The 23,909-nt window shown below is 38.1% G+C and overlaps 1 protein-coding gene and 1 non-coding gene across 12 annotated transcripts in view; both read left to right on the plus strand.

The window, feature by feature from the left end:
• The window catches only part of CASK (calcium/calmodulin dependent serine protein kinase), a 401,591-nt gene that overhangs the window by 323,548 nt on the left and 54,134 nt on the right, over positions 1-23,909 (plus strand). For all 11 annotated transcript variants that reach the window (XM_033201840.1, XM_033201843.1, XM_033201848.1 and 8 more), the window contains exons 12-15: positions 3,939-4,016; positions 6,542-6,622; positions 14,189-14,377; positions 21,935-22,013. In XM_033201840.1, coding sequence (XP_033057731.1) covers positions 3,939-4,016; positions 6,542-6,622; positions 14,189-14,377; positions 21,935-22,013 — 427 coding nt within the window. The remainder of the gene's footprint in view (positions 1-3,938; positions 4,017-6,541; positions 6,623-14,188; positions 14,378-21,934; positions 22,014-23,909) is intronic.
• Positions 20,774-20,880, plus strand: LOC117078618. Its single transcript, XR_004435065.1, has one exon. It is a non-coding gene; the product is annotated as a U6 spliceosomal RNA (small nuclear RNA).

Consider the following 23,909-nt stretch of genomic DNA (forward strand, 5'->3'; position numbering starts at 1 on the left):
CCCCCACCTCAGGTAGAAGCCCCATCTTTTAATTCCTTCCCATTGTATCTACCTTTCATATTAAGCATCCCACCTCCCCCTCACTCCCCCCTGCCACTACTTCCACTGAACTTTAGGTGAATTTAATTTAATTTAGGTGATTGAACTGGATCAGACCAGACCAAATGTATGGAATAAAATTTGGTCTGAACATCTTCCTTGGAGCAGTGCCTTAAAAGAGATTCCAGGCACTTGTGTGCCATCTGTGAAGTTGTACGGATAGAACAGCAGTTCTCACTTGACCACTCTGTGCCTCATTTTTCTCATCTTAAAGTGAGAATAGTAGGGATAACCAATTGCATAGGATTGTTTGAAGTTAAATGAATGAGTATATGTTAAGAGTTTAGACTAGTAACGATCATCTAGTAAGTGCTCAGTAAAAGTAGTAATTACCATTGTTGCTATTAAGTAGTAGTACTATTAGTACTCTCAAAAGTTAGCACTGGACATAAGATTTTCAAATACCTAAGGAGTTTATTAAAGCACAGATTTCTGGACCTCTTTCTTAAATTCTGATGTAGTAGGTCTGAAGGGGGGTCCAGGAATCTATGTTTTGTAAGTACTACATCTGATTCTGCCACATTCTTAAGAAATTACAGCTATAAGACGTAAGCAACTGTATTTGACATAGTAAGACCAGGCCAAAAATTGTCTCCAATTTGGGGAGTTATGGGATTATTTTTTCTTTGTGAGAAAAATTGATGTCCATTTATTGAATGTTTAAATAGGAACGAACCATAATCATAGTTGAAAATGTTGAAGATGGCCGGGCGCGGTGGCTCAAGCCTGTAATCCCAGCACTTTGGGAGGCCGAGGCGGGCGGATCACGAGGTCAGGAGATCGAGACCATCCTGGCTAACACGGTGAAACCCCATCTCTACTAAAAAATACAAAAAACTAGCCGGGCGAGGTGGTGGGCGCCTGTAGTCCCAGCTACTTGGGAGGCTGAGGCAGGAGGATGGCGGGAACCCGGGAGGCAGAGCTTGCAGTGAGCTGAGATCTGGCCACTGCACTCCAGCCCGGGCGACAGAGCGAGACTCCGTCTCAAAAAAAAAAAAAAAAGAAAGAAAATGTTGAAGATAATAGTCCTTGATCAAGAAAAAGGCAAAACTTCGTTTATCATGGAATTAGACATTATAAAGTGATAGTGCTATCAACTTGTAAAGCCTCAAATTAAATTTGCTTTTTTTTCTCAAACATGTTTGAGATTTTTTTTTATTTTAATTTTTTTCGAGACAAAGTCTTGCTCTATCATGCAGACTAGAGTGCAGTGATGCGATCATAGCTCACTGCAGCCTTGACCTTCTGAGCTCAAGCAATCCTCCTGCCTCAGCCTCCCGAGTAGCTGGGAGTACAGGCATATGCCATCATGCCTGGCTAATTTTTGTATTTCTTTTGCAGAGACAGGGTTTTGCCATGCTGCCCAGGCTGTTCTCCAGCTCCTGGGCTCAAGCAGTCTGCCTGCCTCAGCCTCCCAAAGTGCTGGGATTACAGGTGTGAGCCACTGCACCCAGCCGGGTTTGAGATTTTATAAAAATATTGTTATGTATTCACTTAGGTTATTTAAACTTTCCTTGATAATTAATATTATGACACATCAGGTGATGACTAAATGTGTTTTTAAAGTGTTATGTATTTTTTTAATTGTGATAACAACACTTAACAGGAGCTCTACCCTCTCAACAAATTTTAAAGTGCACAATACAGTATTGTTGGCTGGGCACGGTGGCTCTAGCCTGTAATCCCAACACTTTGGGAGGCCGAGGCGGGCAGATCACAAGGTTAGGAGTTAGAGACCAGCCTGGCCAACATGGTGAAACCCCGTCTCTACTTAAAATACAAAAAAATTAGCCGGGCATGATGGCACGTGCCTGTAATCCCAGCTACTCAGGAGGCTGAGGCAGGAGAATCGCTTGAACCCAGGATGCAGAGGCTGCAGTGAGCCGAGATTGAGTCACTGCACTCCAGCCTGGGAGACAAAGCGAGACTCCGTCTCAAGAAAAAAAAAAAAAAAAAGTGCACAATACAGTATTGTTAATGATAGACACAATGTTGTACAGCAGATCACCAGAACGTACACATCTTGCAAATGTTATGTAGTGTGTGTGTTTCGTGGTTTCATAGTTTTTTTGGTTTTGCACTTTGTTTGGGTTTGGGTGGTGGTTTTTTGTTGTTTTACTATTTTTATTGCATGCGTGCAGTGCAATTCATTTTTATAGGCTAGTCTGGAAACCTAATCACTATTTATAACATTATTTTTGTGGGAAAATATGATCCTAGTTACAACATTGACATTTCTTTAGAGATAGAAAGCATTCAGAAGATGGAGACTGCCCACATATATTTTACAGGGATCTGAGCAAACTTTTGTGGACCAGCCACAAATCACCAGTTCCCTAAAATGTTAATATAATGTTTTAAATAGAGCAGCATTTTACTAGTCTACTTATACTATTTATTTAATCTCTGATTTAGTAGTGCTTTCTTAATTAATACATCATTTAAAAAATTGTCCCTGCTCTATCTTCACATTGCTTTTGTTAGGCATTTTTATGTATGATGTGGCCCAAATATTTACAAGTCATAAAAATTTATCTAGCATCAGTATAAACAAATCTGACTGTAATCTGAAGAATGTTTATAGTCAGTATTTCACTTCTCACCTAGCATTGGTGTACAGAGTAGGTGAAGAAAAAAAAGAGAACAAAACTGACAACAAAAATCCCCACCTATTTTAGAGAAGTTAGGAAATAGAAGTGTTCACACCAGCTGAGGTCATCTTTAACTTTTCACTTTTCAAAGCAGACTGTTGACTATGAAACGTTTTATTTGAGGTAGAAATTAATATTTTAATTGTATTTCTAAACTACAGAGATTTTTCTCTAAAGAATTAAATGTGTGTTCTTCAGAAAGCTGAACTTTGGATCATTTAGGTTTGTGGAATTTTAGAAATATATTTAGTTTCTTTTTTTTTTTTTTTTTTTTTTGGAGATGGAGTCTTGCTCTGTTGCCCAGGCGGGAGTGCAATGGCGTGACCTCGGCTCACTGCAACCTCTACCCCTCAGGTTCAAATGATTCTCCTGCCTCAGCCTCCCGAGTAGTTGGAGTTACAGGCGCCCACCAACATGCCTGGCAAATTTTTTTGTATTTTTAGTAGAGACGGGGTTTCGCCATGTTGATCAGGCTGGTCTCAAACTCCTGACCTGAGGTGATCCGCCCACTTTGGCCTCCCAAAGTTCTGAGATTATAGGCATGAGCCATCGCACCCAGCGTATATTTACTCTCTTTTCAGTGTCTTCTCCACCCTGAAGTTGCAGAGTCAAAAGAAAAAAAGTTTATGTCCTTGACTTCCTGCTGAAGGATACCACTGATCTGTTCATGAACAGCCCTAGTAAAACAACCATAAACCTTTGTGAGAACATTCCTTCCTAGAAGGAGTTGGGTTTGCCCTTTCCCAAGATTTAGGTTTCTGTGAAAATTCTTCCAGACGTGCCTTGGCCAGAAAGCATTCTTTCATTTTACTCCGTATAGACATGCCTTGGCCAGAAAGCATTCTTTCATTTTACTCCGTATTCAAGCTATTGAAAGTTCCTTCTGTCAGAGGAAACAAACTCTGTGATTGAGGAAATATTGACGAATTTAAAATGACAAGGAAATTGCCACATTGACAGAATTTTGGTCCATCTATTCAAAGGCGATTTTTTGAAAAGATATCCATGAGACTCATATTCTGACAAGTTTCACGGAACATTCAGAGGTTATTACCAAGAGGATCCCACTGAAATCATCAGCCTACCTTTTTAAAAGGAAAATATTGTTTAGTGAAATAATAAATACGAAGCTCTGAATTTTAGCAAAGAATTGTGAGTGTTTACTGGATTTCCTTCTTTGCTTTTTAGCTGTATGACAAAATAAACACAAAGTCTTCACCACAAATCAGGAATCCTCCAAGTGATGCAGTACAGAGAGCCAAAGAGGTAAGTGATGTATTTTATAGAAGTATTTGGCGTCATCATATTTGCTACCTTTATTGAAGACATTTCTGTTGCACATTAAGAGGCAGTTTCCCTGGAGTCACAATTTGACTCATTATATTCAGATTTAGTATTTCTAAGTTTATTACTGAACATACAGAAAAGAAAAAAAGATCTCTGCAGCAATATTGCCTAGATTTCTAGTTCTGGTTCTGCAATGTAAACTTGAATACATTACCATCAATTTTACTTCTCTTTTTCTGTGTTTTAAAAAAGAAAGTTATTTTACAACACTTGGTGGAAATAGACATGCTATAAAAATTTGAGTTGCTTTTTGAAGGTGGTAATGTTTGAAAGTTAATTAAATTTCGGTAGCAATTAAATATACTGAGTTTAAAGAAGTCATTTTTGTAAATTGTCAATGTATGTGGCTATATCTGTCACAAACTTTTAAAAACCTATTTATGATAGAAACACGATATTGTAGAAAGTTTGGAAAATAAAAATAAATCCATAATCTCATCACCCTAACACAGTAGTTTCCATTTTTATATATCGTTTTCCAGTCACTCTCTATTTGCATATAAATTTTTTATAGTTATAATCAGAATGTGTCTTTTTTTAACCTACCATTATATAATAAGCATATTTCCATGTTTCTACTTGATCTTTACAAATATAACTTCTAATGACTGTAATATTTTTCTTTGCTGTTATTGAAGTATAATGTATTAGCAATTCTCCCATTGTTAGACACATAGGTTTTTGGTTTTTTTTTCATTTTTTGATCATATCAGTCTTTGTGCAAATAAACATTTTTCTTTTAGAAAAATTATTTCTTATAAAGTGAAATTACTAAGTGAAAGACTGTGGAGGACACAGTCCCTTCCCTACCAGATTTTAAACACAAAGTCTGTACTGGAAGATGGTGTATGTTTACTGAGAAATAAGACCCATGCAGTGGAGGCCGCCCGACCTGCCCACTTGGTCAGGACTAGCTTGGAGGAATTGTCTCTGACTTCGTCCCCGAGGGCTCGTAGAAGGGAATTAAGGTATCACTGATAGAGGCATGAATCACCACCCTGTCTTCACAATACGCGGATAGAAGCGGAGACTCTGGGGACAATTCTTTGGCTCAACTGGACAGTGAAAACCTGCTGGTTTTCCCCTAGCCCTGCTTATGTGGAAATACCACACCTCTGTATTTAAAAATAAACTAGGAGAGGAGCAAGGACCCAGAGAGAGCAGGTGGTTTCGTCCTCTCATTTCACTAGTAGAGAAACTCAGAGCATAAAATACACCAAGGATAATTGGTTTATCATCTTGAAACAATATGAATTAACAGCATAACCAGCACTCTAATGAACAGGGTATTTGGATAAGAAAGTTCTGTCATTTTTGCTTGTTTGTTTGTTCTTCCCTGAGGCAGTAGTTGAATAGCACAGAACATTCTAGTTATGATGCTAAAATCTAAGGCTCAGGCCATGTGACCTCACACCATCCCCTCCTACCCCAGTAGGAAGCTTTTGTATGATTTTCACAGGTTGAGGTGAGAGTCCTCCTGGATGGGTGGTGGTATGCTCCTGCCATCCAGTTGTGCTGAAGCAATCCTTGATTGGCTTGATGGTTGGAATTCAGTTGAGTGTAATGCAAATCTCTCTGAATCCAGCCGTCTGCAGTTAGAATGGCAGCAAGTGTTTACTCAGAAAAAGAACAGAGGCTTTTTCATGGGTTCGTGTCCCATAAATAAACAGGTAAACTCCATCCTGGTGGTAACGGAGAACTTTTGAAAACAATTTTATTTGAACACAACCATTTTTACCTGTGCAGAAAAATATTAATAACTAATTAGTGAAGAAAATTTGAGTGGAAAGAAAAAATAAGACTTTAAAAAATTGTTCTCTTAGGCTCCCTGGCATTTAACCCTAAGAGCCATTAGCAAAGGCATGGCTTTCTCTATGTGGGCAGATGACTACGGGGAATAACATTGATCTGGCAGGCATTTTTGCATTTTCTACGTTACTTAAAGAAAAATTACTTGTGTATTCTTAATTAAGTAGTATAATTAATTAGTACTGTTCTTGAAATCATTTTTATTTGTGCCAGTGTCATTTTGACATTTCTAAAGGGAACTGGCAGTGCTGTTAATATAAAAGAAAACTTCTTATTAACTTTTTGTCCATATTGATTTTTATGGTGAGTTTGGAAAAAGATATTCAGAGATATTCTTCCGTTAAGTTTCATAAATCTGTAATAAATATATGTTGCAGGCTTGTCATTTTGTTTTGTATTTTTCAATAACCTTTTAGGTTATAGTTGACATACTATTAGAACAATTTGCTTCATTTTTATTACCATCAATACTGTTCTTCTATGTATTAATAACATTTGAATAAAATGAAAAGTTTTTCAAAATAATTGTTTTGCCTGCTATAAAAATCCATTCATAATTTTTAACTTAAAATAATTTAACATTATGTAAATCTTGTGTCATGTTTGTACTATTACATATCTTGTTTATTTTTTAGGTATTGGAAGAAATTTCATGTTATCCTGAGAATAACGACGCAAAGGAACTAAAGCGTATTTTAACACAACCTCATTTCATGGTAAGTAATAATTAAACTTCCATAGAACTGAAACCTCACTTTCAAAAGAAGTTTTTAAATTACCCTCATAAAATGTAGCCAGCTTCATCTCATGCATTTTTGTCCATATCGTATGAGACTATTAAGATTACAATACCAGGTAATACCAAATATTTTAAGATTCTTTTGTTTACTTTGTGTCACAACCATAAAGATACTCTTGGTGAAGTGGCTTTTCAGGGACTATACTCATCAGACAAGGGATTTTCTTTCTTATGGGATAGTCCTTTAGTCACTGGAACTGTTTATGTTACTTAAACCACAAAGAACTAAAATTAGAGACAGTTTTCAGTAATAAAGAATTGTCTGAATCTAGGTGATATATGGGAAGAACTACATCTCTTTTGACAATGCAAAATTGCTGCACTTTCTTGGTTCATTTCTACTATATAGAAAATGGGGATAACACCTGTATTTAGCCAAATATAAAGCTAAATAACTAAACAAAGCTCAAAATAGATAAGATACTTTTCTGTGGAAAAAGGTGCATGCTTATCTACCTAACTGCAATACAAAAACACAATTACAGATGGAAATTCATGTTGAATATACCATTTTAAAAGCATTAACCACATCAGTTTATGTGGAAAAATATGTGAAAAGTGGAAAATTTACCTCACTGCCCTTTGGGAGAAAATCTGACTTAAAAGCCTTGTTCTTATTACTACTATTGCAGATGATACTTTGAATTTTTATTTATGTATTTACTTTTGAGATAGAGTCTCACCCTGTCACCCAGGGTGAAGTGCAGTGGCGCGATCTCAGCTCACTGCAGTCTCTGCCTCCCAGGTTCAAGCAATTCTCCTGCCTAAGCCTCCCAAGTAGCTGGGATTGCAGGCATGTACCACGACACCTGGATAATTGTTATATTTTGAGTAGAGACGGGGTTTTACCATGTTGGCCAGGTTGGTCTAGAACTCCTGACCTTACCTCCGACCTCAGCCTCCCAAAGTTCTGGGATTACAGGCATGAGCCACCATGCCTGGCCACAGGTGACACTTCTAAAATAATAGTAACAGTATAATATGTGTATCAAAGCAATTACCTGTGAGTTATTATATATATGCTGTTTTATGATAGTGTTTCTAAACCTTTAACCAAGTTATTGAAATAATTTTTTTTTCCTCAAAGTAACTACCTGGAAAGAAGCAATTACCATATTCATCCTTCCTAACTCTCCCACCCAAGCATTAAAGGCTGAATTCAAGTATAATCCCTGAGAGTATTTGACTTTATCCTGTGATAACAGCACTGTCCAGTGAATTACCATTAGGATACAGGTTCTAATGGCTGTGGATGAGTGCATTTTTACAACCTAGGTGCATAAACACAGAACTTCGTTCAAATCTCACCTCTGTTGTCAAGATCTCTTGTAACCTCTCTACACTTCTCTTGGACTTTCTCTTCTCTAACTCTTTTCCACTTGTTTGTATTCACCTGCATAACATTCTAATGCTTTCTGGCCTGCCAGAGCAGGTCCCTTCCTGGTGAATGAGCCAGGGCAATTTTTCTTTGTCCTTCCATATCCTGGCCCAATTTTGTTGTTCTCATTGAGCTTAGGATCTCATTTAGTCATTGTGATTATCTCTATTTCACAGAGCAGGAGAATAAAGTATATGCTTTGTTAATAATCCTCAAATTTGATGAATCACAAATATCTGCAGTAAAATTACCGTTAATATTATCTTGTTCACTGTTTCATGCGTATGTGCTGTGTTTCCCCAGATTATAATTCACTCCCTTTTAAACAGCAAGTCTTCTATAGTAGAGGTCTCCAACCCCTGGGCCACTACCAGTACCCATCTGTGGCCTGTTAGGAACCAGGCCACACAACAGGAGGTGAGCAGCAGGCCAGCAAGCATTACCACCTGTGTCCCCCGCCTGTCAGATCAGCCTAGGCATTAGATTCTCATAGAAGCGGGAACCCTATAGTGAACTGTGCAGGCGAGGGATCTAGGTCGCATACTCCTTATGAGAATCTAATGCCTGATGATCTGAGGTAGAACAGTTTCATCCCAAAACCATCCCCTGACCTCTGTCCCCCACCCCCACCCACCCTGCCACCATCCGTGGAAAAATTATCTTCCACAAAATGGGTCCCTGGTGCCAAAAAGGTTGGGGACCACTGTTCTATAGTATAAAAGTGGTTAAAGCTGTGAATTCAGATGACCTGGGGTTGAACTCCATCCTTGCCACCCTAACTTTATGAACTCTGACTCGTGGAGTCAGAATAAGATTAAGTAGCTGATAAATCTACTGCACGTAGCACAATGCTTGACATATGCTTAATGCCTAATAGATGTTATCTAATACCTATTATTAGTTGCTCCATAGTATCTATCATTTATAGGGCATGTAGTAAGTTATCAGTAAAACCTTGAATAGATTAGGAACCTGCCCATTTTCAGATAGGTTAGCCTCTCCTTGGCTGACTGCTCTGTGCAGTGTTCCATAGCTGGAAACAGATATATAATAAATTTTGGACCAGGCACAGTGGCTCATGCCTGTAATCCCAGCATTTTGGAAGGCCAAGGCAGGAGGATTGCTTGAACCCAAGAGTTAAAGACCAGCCTGGGCAACGTAGGGAGACCCCATCTCTACAAAAAATTAAAAATAAACTAGCCAGACATGGTGGCACATGCCTGTAGTCCCAGCTACTTAGGAGGCTGCGGTGGGAGGATCACATGAGCCTGGGAGGTCAGGGCTGAAGTGAGCCATGATGGCACCACTGCACTTCAGCCTGGGCAACAGAGCGAGACCCTGTCTCAAAAAATAAAAAATAAAAAATGTCAGGCACTGTGACTCATGCTTATAATCCCAGCGCTTTGGGAGGCTGAGGAATAAGAGTCATTTGAGGTCAGGAGTTCGAGACCAGCCTGGCCAACATGGTGAAACCTGTCTCTACTAAAAATACAAAAATTAGCCAGGCATGGTGGAGGGCACCTGTAGTCCCAGCTACTCAGGAGACTGAGACAGGAGAATCTCTTGAACGCAGGAGGCAGAGGTTGCGGTGAACTGGGATCGCACCACTGCACTCCAGCCTGGGAGACAGAGTGAGACTCCATCTAAATAAAAAATAAAAATAATAAAAGCCTTCCAGGCCATTGTAGGGAGTCTACAGTTTTCTCCTGATTGCAATAGGATGACACTAAGTGATGGCACACAGGAAAATATCTGATCTGTGCTTTGCTGGAGCTGAAGTGCAGAAAACGGACTGTAGCGGGGATAAGGGTTTAGGGAGACCAATCGGAAGGCCGTTGTGAGAGGTGGTAGAGGCTTGGAGAAAGGTGAGGATGGTAGAACATGGGCAGATGGGGTTTCTCTGTCAGAGATGGTTACATACAAGAGGACTTGCTTGTGGTTGGGATGTAACCTAGTGTGATTAAACCCATTTCACAATTCAGAGAGGAAATTGTGCCCTAACAAGGTAAAGAGACTTGCTTAAGGTCACTCACCTAGTCAGTGGCCTCAATGAGGTTCAAGCCAGATCTCGCTGGCGCCAAAGCCCATGCTCTTAAAAGTCAGTTGATTTATAATGCTAATCAGTTTTCTAATAAATTTAAGTTGAGCTCATTGGTCATTCCAAATAAGCTTATGTGTGGATAATATCTTATGTGGGAAATATAATTCTGAGATATGTATATATATATATATATATATGCTATGTTAAATGAGCTTTTAAATGCTGAGGCTTTCTATCTTATAAGCATTTTTTAAATCATAGTTTCAAAATCTTGGTATTTTTAAAGAAATATTAATAGCTAAGGGGAAATATGTTAATACTTATAATTTTTTATTATGCCAAGGTTTGGGAGTTATTCTTGGCATATTTATAATTTCAGACTTATTTGCTCAGTCATCCGAATTTTTCTTTGCTTTCTGATTATTATAACATGAGGATTTAATGTTGAATTGCCCAACACTGAAAATGCAGCTACTTGTAAATATTTACAGTAACTAAAGGGAGAGGAAATAAGGGTAAATTTAAACAACTTTAAAACTCTGTGTTGTTTTTGTTTTTGTTTTTGTTTTTTAAGAGACAGGGTCTTGCTCTATTGCCCAGACAGGAGTGCAATGACACCTTCTTAGCTCACTGTAACCTTCAGCTCCTGGGCAAAGCAATCCTCCTGCCTCAGCCTCCCAAGTAGCTGGGACTACAGGCATGCACCACCATGCCTGTCTACTTTTTTTTATTTTTTGTAGAGACTGGGGTCTCACTTTGTTGCCCAGACTGGTCTTGAACTCCTGAGCTCAAACAGTCATCCTTCCTTGGCCTCCCAAAATGTTGGGATTACAGGCATGAGCTACCACACCTGGCCTAAAATCTGTATCTTTAGAGGTCATCATAAAAGAATATTATCTCACTGATTCCTTTTTTAGTTATTCCATTTGAAAGGCTGACTTTTTAAACAGAACATTGCCTTTGCTTGTTGCAGTTGTAAAATATGAAACATTAAATAGTCAGATTTTTTCACTCTAGTCTGATGTTGTTAGTTGTCTTATACATATCCTTACTATAGTACAAAAAGTGAAAGTGTTTTTTTCCTATTACGTGATTGTTACGTATTTAAAACTGACAGCTATTTCAGCTTAGTAACAACTGCTCACTCATACGTCTTAACATATTTGAAGAAAAATGTGCAAATTTTGGTTTATCTGTTTTTTATTTTACATACTCTTTTAAGCTTTTAAAAAGATAGTCTGTAAGTGGCCCCCTTTTTCTATTTGGATATGAATTAGAACTTTAGGTTAAGTTTCATTTTATAGTAGCAATCATTTACAGTGCCAAATTGTGGTTAATATTGAGTATGACCTTATTTGGTGACATCATTTGAGCATTTTTCTTTTAAAGTCCAGTTTGGGTATTATTTTATTATTGTGGGCTTATTCTTCCTTGTAAATAATGCATTAAATACAAATGTTTGCTTATATAATTTAAAAGAATGAGTAGAGGTCTGTAATCCCAGCACTTTGGGAGACTGGGGTGGGTGAATTGCATGAGCTCAGGAGTTCAAGATCAGCCTGGGCAACATGGCAAAACCCCGTATCTACAAAAAATATAACAATTATCTGGGTGCGGTAGCACATGGCTGTGGTCCCAGCTACTCGGGAGGCTGAGGTGGGAGGTTCACTTGAGCCCAAGAGGTCAAGGCTGCAGTGATATGACAAACATAATTTTAGCAGATGAAATGTTCCAGTTTTTATGTTACCGAGTTTTGCTTTTTGTCCTAAATCTTAGTTTCTTAACGTGACCACAATTAAATCAGAAAAAGAGGGATTTGCCCACATAGCACAGCCTCTATACTTGGGCTCAGGAGTACCAGTATAGGGTCCAGTCAGTGTACTGGTGAGGAAGCCAAGGTCCCCAGGGCCATCATGGAGCCCTACTTTCTTTCTTTTTTTTTTTTTTTTTTTGAGATGGAGTCTCGCTCTGTCGCCCAGGTTGGAGTGCAGTCATCTCAGCTCACTACAAGCTCCGCCTCCCGGGTTTACGCCATTCTCCCATTCTCCTGCCTCAGCCTCCGGAGTAGCTGGGACTACAGGCGCCCGCCACCTCGCCCGGCTAGTTTTTTGTATTTTTTAGTAGAGACGGGGTTTCACCGTGTTAGCCAGGATGGTCTCGATCTCCTGACCTCATGATCCGCCCGTCTCGGCCTCCCAAAGTGCTGGGATTACATACTTGAGCCACCGCGCCCAGACTGGAGCCCTACTTTCAAACTATGTATTGCTTAGTGCTCCTTGGTGCTCCTCACCCAAATCCCAGTTTAGACCAGTCTTCTGAGATTGTGAAAATATCTGCCATTTCCATTAGAAACCCAACTGTGTATAATAGTCAAGGCATATTCTTTACTGGTGACAAATCAGCATTATCTTCTTTATGATTTTACCAGATTGTTAACCTTTTTTTTGCCTCGTATGCATGCCTTTAAAATTAAAATAGCCAAGTCATGACTTTTTTAAGCCTTTTAATAAAATAACTTAATTTCAGATGCTATGAGTTATATTTTTAAAGCAATTTTAATTGCATTTCATTATATGCAGATATCTCATTACCACACAGGTCACAAATTAAAATAGAACCAAATTTATAGTTAGCACACAAGGAAATATAATCTGTGTAAAGCTCCAGACATTCTGATAGCTATAGATTCTCTTTGAAATAGAAATGTTCAAATATTTATGCTTATTAAAAAGGGTTTATTATGATGGCACAAAAGGTGTGGTCAGTAGAAGGACATTCATTTTTAGAGAAACAAGGGACATTTTATTGTCGAAGTTCACCAAGCTGAAAAATAGAGATGTCAGTACAAAGAAATCACTTTCTCTTTGTTAATAGGCTTTGCAAAAAGAAGTCATAGTAAGGCCGGGCGTGGTGGCTCAAGCCTGTAATCCCAGCACTTTGGGAGGCCGAGACGGGCGGATCATGAGGTCAGGAGATCGAGACCATCCTGGCTAACCCGGTGAAACCCCGTCTCTACTAAAAAATACAAAAAACTAGCCGGGCGAGGTGGCGGGCGCCTGTAGTCCCAGCTACCCGGGAGGCTGAGGCAGGAGAATGGCGTGAACCCGGGAGGCGGAGCTTGCAGTGAGCTGAGATCCGGCCACTGCACTCCAGCCCCGGGCGACAGAGCCAGACTCTGTCTCAAAAAAAAAAAAAAAGAAGTCATAATAATAATTCTCAACTTATTTTTTATTTAAACAAGTGCTCCAAAAATATAATGAACAAAACAATTGAACATGTTTAGAGTTTGAGTTCCATATCATATGTGATATTTTGGAAGATTACATTTTTAAGGTACATCTGTATATATATTTTTTCTTTTTCTAAATCATATGCTATAAATTATTTTCATCCTTTGAGTTATATAAAAGTGTCATTGTAAATGCTTTGATGAAAGATATTTGCTCAATACTCCAATTATTGCACCATTTCTTTTTAAATTTGTTTCAATTCCAAGCCCCAGCACAAATTTGCCAACTCTATTTATAGATGATTCTTTTGGCTAAATTATTTGAAATTGTACCGTCTGCTTTCATTTGAACAAGTTGGTTGATAACACTTCTGACCCAGATAGTCATTAAACACATCTCTTCATTGATTCACTCATTTATTCACTCATGTTTTAAAAAATCTATTTATCATGATTATTTGTCACAAAGAAATTGAGATATAGTTGTCTGTCGATATTACACACTTTATGTTCTCTTTAGATGAGTGATACCTTTGAGAGGAAAAGAATGAGATATGTTTATATAATAAATTTGTCAGCCCCATGTCTACAAAAAAACTTTTAAGAATTAGCCGGGTGTGGTGACATGCACCTGTGGTCCCAGCTACACAGAACGCTGCAGAGGAAGGATCGCTTGAGCCCAGGAGATGAAGCCTGCAGTGAGCTGAGATATCACCACTGCACTCCACCTTGGGTGACAGAGTGAGATCCTGTCTCAAAATAAAGAAATAACTAAAAATAAATTTCTGCTCAAATAGTAATGTTATTAATATTTTTTTTCTTCGTAAAACACTAGGCCTTACTTCAGACTCACGACGTAGTGGCACATGAAGTTTACAGTGATGAAGCATTGAGGGTCACACCTCCTCCCACCTCTCCCTATTTAAATGGTGATTCTCCAGAAAGTGCTAACGGAGACATGGATATGGAGAATGTGACCAGAGTTCGGCTGGTACAGTTCCAAAAGAACACAGATGAACCAATGGTAAGTAGGAAAAGAAAGTTTTCAATACTCTCATGAAATCCCAGCATGAGTTAGATCAGCTAACTTCAACCTATGCTACTAGGAGTTGGGGAGGGAAGGAAGATATGAATAGTTTTAAAGAAATGTTTCCAGATCTTCAGTTCCCCCCTGCCCTTCTTTTCTAGAATTGTTCTGCCTGACACTATGTCTTAGGCATGCTGATTCTCTTTCCCACCTCTCCTTTCACAATTGCCCCTCAGCCGAAAAAAGGAGAACATACTGTAACATTCCTCTGGGGCAGCAAAGAAAGGGACAATTTGACATATTTGTATTGGTATTGAGAAAGTGAATGTCTAGTAACATTGTAAAAATCATCCTTTTATAAATCTTATAGTTTTCAGATCTTTTGCCTTCAACAAAATTAGATGAAGATTAATTCATGGGGCATTCGAAGAATTGAGTAACATTGCTGAAATGAAATTTCTTCCATTCCCACCTACCCACTTAATATGAATCAGTTTACTCAGTGCTTGGGAGTAGAGCTGGAATAGAATTGATGCTGAACCTTGCCTCATCATTCTCATAGAATTCTCGTAGACTGAGAAGATCAAGAAAAGGCTCCTTGATGTTAACTGAACAGAGCAAGGGGAGTGAGGGGAAGCAGGGGGATACCTTTCAGGCAAACCAGATAGCACATGTGTAAACCTGGTAAAGGCTCATATCATAGTTTCCCAATGGAAAGAAGGCACCATGGCTGAACTGCAGACAGCAAGGTGAGTGGCTGGAACAGAATCATACAAGTGTTGGAACACATGTTAAGGGTTCTGTTCATTATCTTAAAAACAATGGGAGGCTATTGAAGACTTTCAAGCAGGGGGATAATATCAGATTTTCGTTTTAAAAGTATCACTCTAAAGAATGGATGAGAGGGGTCAAGAGTGGATGTACAGAAACCAGTTAAGAGGCTGTTACTGCAGTAGCACAGGGCAGATATGATGGACTTGAGGGATGGATGTCAAGATGGAAAGAAGTGAACACATTTAAGAAATAATGAAAGAGTAAGTAAAATCAGTAAGCCTTAACAATGGATTGACAATGGGACTGAGGGAGAAGCAAGGATCAAGGACAGCCCTTAAACAATTACCTACTTCTAAAAGTTGCCTTTTAGATTAAGGGAAAAGTTATAAAGCAGTGATTCTATGACCACAATTTTTGGAGAGCCCTCAGCTTAGACATTTCTTGTCCTAATTCTCATTTAGTAATCTTTGCCAATTATACAGTATTATCTTGCAGCACATGGAGGGCATGCAGATCACCTCACCCCTTCTGGTACTATCCAGGCAGCTCTTAGGCTTAAGAGAGCATAGGCTACAGCAGGTTTTGGGTGTCTTGGGCAAATCACTTCATGTCAGTGGGCCTCAGCTGGCTCATCTCTTAAAGCATAGTTGACTAAATGAATGATCCCCAAGATCCCACCTAGCTCTGAAAGTCTGTTTCAAAATAAAAAAGAAAAGAAAAGAAACAGACTGAATAAAAGCATAAAACTACATCCCTGAGTTACTTTTCAGAAAGCATAAAATGGTCTTGAGTCTCCCCTAAAAGTCTCCTTCCAAGAGCTCTTCTGCCTTTAGTGATCCCAGTGAAGATGTATATTTCTTCTCCTTTTGATGGGTTTCCATGAAAACAGGAATTATTTTATGTGAAATATAAAATATATATTTTCAATAATAGAGTATAAATCTCTAATACACTTAATACAACTTTATTTGCTTTCTTAGTTGTCTTATTCAAAGCATTATGTTACTGTGCAGGATATTCCTATGTGATCTATTTTGTTTTTCAGACCCTCTACAATGTGTCCATTCCCCAAGGGTGATATACTCCTGTTACACACCTCTGTTTTCCCATTTGTAGCATCATACTCATAATTATTTTTTTTATTGATTGGGATTCCCATAGTTGCAAGTGACAAAAACCAAGCTTGAACTAGCTTACAAAATCATGGAAAGGCTTATATAAACAGGGAAAGGCCAGGAGTATAACCTTCCTAATATCCCCCCTCAAGCTGGTAGGTTCAGGTGTAGGCACCTAACCCATGCTATGCCAATCCCTTCCCTAGAATTGTTAACTTGGGAACAGAGAGAACATGAATCAGCTCCTCTCTACAGAGAAATATTTGGGACCTACAGAATAGTAAATGTTAACTACAGTTGGTTTGGGGTGAACTTCCCCTGGCCATGAGAGACCCTTTTTGTCTCATTTGCTGCTGTACCTAGCAAAGTGCCTGCCTCATAGTAAGTTCACGTTAATGTTAGTTGAATGAATACATAAATCTATTAGTTTCAAGGGTGGAACCTCTATTGTACTATCATTTCCCTTATGAAATTAGATTTGACTTACACACTAATTTACAACATTTTTCCAGGAACACTTCTCTTAGTAGCCATACAAGCTGATTGAATGTACAAGTTGGAAATGAAACTTGAATATTATAATTGAATCTTAGGACTGGAAACATTTTGATAAACCAGTTTTTCACATTGCTCGCCTACCACTTCTGAAAACTGCAAAATAGGAACCATGCAAAGTTATAGTTTGTGGAATGGTACAAATTAACTTTAGAGTATAAAGTCTCAGATATTTTTATCAAGCTTCCGACAGTGTTATTCTCTAGTGAAAAATAAAAGACACAGTCCCTACCCTTAACTGTCTCAAATTCAAGGCCACTTTGCAGCAAGGGAGCCTGTTAAAAAGTACAGATTTCTGGGCTGCATTCCAGGCCTCCTGAGCTTACATCTAAAGAGTGGGTTTAAGAGTCAGCATTATTTAAAATTTCCCTGTGTGATTCTTGGGATTAACCAGATCTAGTATAAAAAATATGTTTATGAATGCTTGTTTTTTTTAATAGTGGATTATCAGAAAACAAAAAGTGATCTACTCTGTAGAATAGTATTCTGGCATTAAATGTGACTGTAGAACTTTCATTTGTGGCCAAGATAGAGTAACTGGGACCAGATTTATCCTCTCATTTGAAACAACCCAACATATAAAAAACAAAATCTCATGAAAGAACAGTTTTCAAGACAGTAGACATCAGGCAACTAAGGACAGTGGTCTCTTATGAGACAGGAAACAAGGTGACCCATATGAATGCCTCACCATGCTGCCTTCAGAGAGTTTCCAGGCCATAGCACAGGGAGGGGAACTAAGGCAGAGTAGGCAGACTCCCTGAATTGAGGGGACAGAGCTGTGGGTCTGGGGAGACCAAAGCAACTAGAGTTCATAGGACAGAGTACTGAAGAGGAGAGAGCTGCACACAGAGAGAACCTCAGATCTGTAGAGGATCTCCCTCAAGTATTCAGCAGAGTATCGATCATTGCATGTCTAATAGGAAACTCCCCAACACTGAGAAACTCCCCAACACTCTCCACTTTGAATGGAGGAAAAAAACATCCAAAAGGATTGGAAGGAACAGCACCTGACACTACCTGTTCCCACCAGTCAGACTAGAAAAATTTCTAATTCATGGCGCATTGTGTAGAGTGCTCAGGGAAATCTTATCTCTGTCATGAGAAGTAATTAGCCACAAACTGACAGCTGCTCCAAACCTGCCTAATGGATCATGAAAGCAAGACCTAAAGGATCAAACTATGTCCGAGTAACTGATCTAAGTCTCAGAACAAAACACAAGAATATTTTTAGGAATACAAAAACATCAAGTATGCAACAAATTTACAATGTCTGACATCTAATTAAAGATTACTAGGCATGTAAAAAGACCAGAAAGTGTGACCTATAATATGGAGAATAATCAATCAAAAATGACATAGAACTGATAGATAATAGAATTAGCAGGAAAATACACTATGGGATTAATGGCAGATTAGACATTTCAGAAGAGATTAGTGAACTCGAAGACAGAGCAATAAAAACTATCCAAAAGGAAATACAGCAAGAAAAAGAATTTTTAAAGATTAAAAGAGCATGGCTGAGCTGTGGGACAACTTCAGTCAGCCTCATACATGGTTAATTGGAGTTCATGAAGAAGAGAGAGAGGAAAAGAAAGAAGAAATGTTTGAAGAAATAATGACTGAAAACATTCCAAACTTGATGAAAACTATAAACCCACAGATCCAAACACCATGGTAAACCCCAAGCACAAGAAACATGAAGAAAACAATACCAAGGTGCATCATAATCAGACTGCTTAGAACCTATGACAAAGAGAAAATCTGAGAAACAGAGCAAAAAAAGAAAGAAAGAAAAGAAATTGGGAGACTGAGGTAGGAGAATCGCTTGAGGCTGGTAGGCAGAGGTTGGAGTGAGCCAAGACATCGTGCCACCGCACTCCAGCCTGGACGACAGAGCGAGACTCCATCTCCAAAAAAAAGAAAAAAGAAACAACTTTTACACAAAGAGGAACAAACATAAGGATGACATCAGTGTCTTATCAGAAGTAGTACAAACAAGAACAGTGTCATAAAGTACTAAAAACAAACATTTCTCCACTTAGAATTCTAAACCAAGCAAAGGTATCTTTCAAGAACAAAGGCAAAATAAAAATGTCGTGAGACATACCAAAGCTGAAAGAATTCAGCCGACCCACACTGGAAGACCCACAGTATATTTAGGACATTCTTCAGGCAGAAGGAAAATGATAACAGATTAAAATCTGAGTCTACAAAAAGGGAATAAAGAGCACTGGAAATGATAGCTACGTGGGTAAATCTGTAAGTTCTTTTTCTTATTACTTCAATCTCTTATAATTGGCAATTTAAACAAAAACAGCAATGTGTTTTAGAGTTTATAGTATATGGAAAAATAAAATATATGACAACAGTAGCACAAAGGTCAGGAAGAAAGACATAGAAGTACTATATACTATTGTAAGGCTCTTATACTGTATGTGAAGTGGTATAATATCACTTGAAGGTACACTGACAAGTTGAAGATAGATGCTATAAACCCTAATGCAACCACTAAAACAACAAAATGAAGAGTTGTGAGAGAAAACACAGGAGAGAAAGCAGAATAAAAAATAATACAGAGAAGGGCAGAAAAAGATAACATACAACAGGTGGAACAAATAGAAGTCAAATAGCAAAAATATATATTTATACCAGACTGTATCAATCGTCATGTTCTACTTGTAAAACATGCACTTTATACACAAAGAATAGTTTCAAAGTAAAAAGGTAGAAGCCGGGTTTGGTGGTGCATGCCTGTAGTTCCAGCTACTTGGGAGGCTGAGACAGGAGGATCACCTGAGCCCGGGAGTTCAAGGATGCAGTAGGCTACGATCGCACCACTGTGCTCCAGTCTGGGTGACAATGTGAGACTTCATCTCTTAAAAAACAAACAAAAAAAAAGTAAGAAGATAGAAAAAGATATGCTATGATAACATTAATAAAAAGGAAGCTGGAGTAGCTTTATTGATATCAAGTATATTCTCAGACCACACTAGGATTAAATTAGACATGAATAACAGAGGGAACTCGCCAATTACTTGAAAACTAAATAGCACAATTCTAAGTAACCCATGGACTAAAGAGGAAATCAAAAGGGAAATTAAAAAGCATTTTGTAATGAATTAAAATGAACCACAGTATATCAGAATTTGCAGGATACCACTAAAGCAGTACTTAGGGAGAAATATGTACCATTAAACACCTATATTAGAAAAACAGAAACATCTCAAATCAATGACTTCAGCTTATACCTTAAAAGTAACTAGGGCAAAAAGGAGTAAATTAAACCCAAAATGAGTAGAAGAGAAGAAATAATAAAGATCAAAGTGGAAATTAATGAAATAGAAAACAGAAAGCAATAGAGTATCAATAAAACAAAAATACTTTTTCTTTGGAAAGATCAGACTGATCAGGAAAAATGACTATACAATCGGGGGGAGAAAACATGAATTACCAATATCAGGCATGAGAGAAGGGGCATCACTACAGAGTCTACAGATACAAAAAAGATGATAAGGAAATAAACAGATTTGTGCCAATAAATTCAACAACTTAGATAAAATGAAAAAATTCCCTGGGAGACAGAAACTACTACAGCTCATTTAAGAAGGAATAAACTGAATTGCCCAATACTATTTGAAAATTTAATTTGTAGTTAAAAACTATTCCTCAAAGAAAACTCCAGGTCAAGATGGCTTCACTGATAAATTCTATCAAACATACAATAGAGAAATAATACCAATTCTATACAAACTCTTTCCAAAACATTGAAAAAGAAGGAATTTTTCCCGGCTCATTCTAAAAAGCCAGCATTACCCTGATACCAAAACCAGGTAAGACATTACAAAGAAAGAAAACTATAGACTAGTATCCCTCATGAATGTAGATGTAAAAATTCTAAACAAAATCTTAGCAAAGCAAATCCAACAATATATGAAAAGGTTAATATGTGCTCACTTCAGCAGCACATATTCTAAAATATAAACAGTAAAGAAAATATTATTATGGCCTCTGTATAAGGATGACATACGAATGCATGAAGTGTTCCAGATCTTAAAAATATATATGTTATGATCAAATGGTGATTAACCCAGGAATACAGCTTCACTTATAATAGCCCAAACCAGAAAACAATTCAGTGGGTGAATACATAAACTGATACGTCCATACAATGGAATACCACTCAGCAAGAATAAAGAACAAACTACTGATACATGCAGTAGCATGGTGGAATCTCAAAATAATTATGCTGAGAGAAAAAAGCAACAAAAAAGAGTTCATAATGTATGATTTCATTTATGTACAGTGCAACAAATCTGTAGTCAGCAAAAGTTGACTGTATCAGCATTTGACTGGTGGACAACTATATTATCAGCTTTTTGATTGTCATATTAGTAGTTGCTTAGGGATGTGGTGGGGAGGGTATGGAGGGATGGGAGAATATTATCAACAAGCATGAGGAAGCTTTTGGGAATGATAGATATATCACTATCCTGATTGTGGCCATAGTTTCATACACATGTCAAACTTATCAAATTGTACACTTTAAATATGTGTATGTCAATAATATATCAATAAAAACTGTTTTTAAAAATAATAGGCAACATAAAAAATAGAGCAACAGGGAAAATAATCATAATTAGAAGATTTAAAAGCACTATCGGCCAGGCATGGTGACTCACACCTGTTAATACCAGCACTTTGGGATGCCAAAGCAGGTGGATCACTTGAGGTCGGCAGTTTGAAACCAGCCTGGCCAACATAGTGAACCATCTCTTTCCTTACCCTCATCTCTACTAAAAATACAAAAACTAGCTTGGCATGGTGGCAGGCACCTTTAATCCCAGCTACTCAGGAGGCTGAAGCAGAAGAATCACTTGAACCCTGGAGGTGGAGGTAGCAGTAAGCTGCAGTCGTGCCACTGCGCGTGACAGAATGAGACTCTGTCTCAAAAAAACAGAAAAGAAAAGAAAATAATGTGTTAAAAGCATTATATAAAATGTATGTATTCTATTATAGCCTACCGCAAAATCATAAATATTAAGAGAAGTACTATCGTAGTAATTCTGCTTTTACTGAACTTTTTATTTTATTTTATTTTATTTTACAGGGAATCACTTTAAAAATGAATGAACTAAATCATTGTATTGTTGCAAGAATTATGCATGGGGGCATGATTCACAGGCAAGGTAAGTTTCATATATATTTCTTTCTTTGCCTTCCTTAATTTTTTTTCCCTGTAGCCTAGTGAAGAAAATGTTTTTGTTTGTTTGGTTTGTTTTTGAGATGGGGTCTCACTATGTTGCCCAGACTGACCTTGAGCTCCTAAGTGCAAGCAGTCCTCCCATCTCAGCTTTCCACAGGTGCATGTCATCACACCCAGCTAAGAAAGTATAAAGGATACATATAAAGGATCTTTTAAAATCATCTTTGATTTTAATCATTATTGGCCTCCATTGTTTCTTATTTATCTGCACATGCTCCAGCATGTAGATAATGAAGGGACAGTATATTAGAGTTCTGTTAGCCGGAGCATCTCTGTATCACTGTTAGATTACAACTTATGGGGACCACGGGAGATAAAGCAAATTATTACACTGGGCCTCAAGATGTAGGAGAGACATCTGTTCTAGAGTACAAGATATATGTAAATAAATAACCATTTAAGAACTGTTATCTCATTCATTTAGGAATTAGATATGCTATTTATAATTAGGGCATCATAGAGTTAAATAATATAAAAATTAAATGGTAGATGTCAAATCAATGATTAAATTATTAATACCTGCCATAGTGAGTGCAGTCATTCTGTAGAAAGAATTCACTAAGAACTGGAATAGACAAAGAATGATGTGGGGTTTTTTCTTTCGGAGACAAAGTCTAGCTCAGTCACCCAGGCTGTGCAATGGCACAGTCTTGGCCCACTGCAACCTCTCCTCCTGGGCTCAAGCAATCCTCCTACCTCAACCTCCTGAGTAGCTGGGACCACAGGCGCACACCACCATGCCCGGCTAACTTGATATTTTTGTAGAAATGGGGTTTTACCATGTTGCCCAGTCTGGTCTCCAATTCTTGAACCCAAGCAATCCGCCTGCCTCCTCCCAAAGTGCTGGGATTATAGGCATGAGCTACCCTGCCCAGCTCGAGCAATGATTTTTTAAGAAGGTGCATCTTCAGTTAACTCTCAAGGATGGGCAGGGTTTGGACATGTGGATTTAGGCTTTTCTTTGAAAGGACTGAGTTATATGTACTAGTATTTAGAGGATGTTCCAAAAATGATTCTTCTGGCAGACACTCTGTCTTTGAGATAGGGTTATTTTTGTACTTAACACCTCTTTCCTTACCCCCGGAGAGCAAGAAGTAACACTCTAAGCATTTTAGTGCCTTATTCTCCTCTTGAGGATAAGAGGAGACCACTGTGTACGCAACATGATGTCTGGCATCATTGCTGCTTTCGGAGGAATCTTTATAGGCGTAGAGAGTGTACAGCACTCCCACAGGAGGATATGTGATTTTAGATTCCAGTATGTATTGTTTGTTTGCTATTTTTAATAATTTTTTATATGTTTAGTAAAACCACAGCATCATTATTTCTTTTTTTTTTCTTTTCTTTTTTGTTTTTTATTATACTTTAAGTTCTGGGGTACATGTGTACAACGTGCAGGTTTGATACATAGGTATACATGTGCCATGTTGGTTTGCTGCACCCATCAACTCATCATTTACATTAGGTATTTCTCCTAATGCTATCCCTCCCCCAGTCCCCCACCCCACAACAGGCCCCGATGTGTGATGTTCCCCACCCTGTGTCCAAGTGATTTCATTGTTCAGTTCCCACCTATGAGTGAGAACATGCGGTGTTTGGTTTTCTGTCCTTGTGATAGTTGGCTGAGAATGATGGTTTCCAGCTTCATCCATGTCCCTGCAAAGGACATGAACTCATCCTTTTTTATGGCTGCATAGTATTCCATGGTGTATATGTGCCACACTTTCTTAATCCAGTCTATCATTGATAGACATTTGGGTTGGTTCCAAGTCTTTGCTATTGTGAATAATGCCACAATAAGCATACGTGTGCATGTGTC

Source organism: Trachypithecus francoisi, unplaced genomic scaffold (assembly GCF_009764315.1).
Source record: "Trachypithecus francoisi isolate TF-2019V2 unplaced genomic scaffold, Tfra_2.0 Lachesis_group6, whole genome shotgun sequence".
NCBI classification, from domain to species: domain Eukaryota; kingdom Metazoa; phylum Chordata; class Mammalia; order Primates; family Cercopithecidae; genus Trachypithecus; species Trachypithecus francoisi.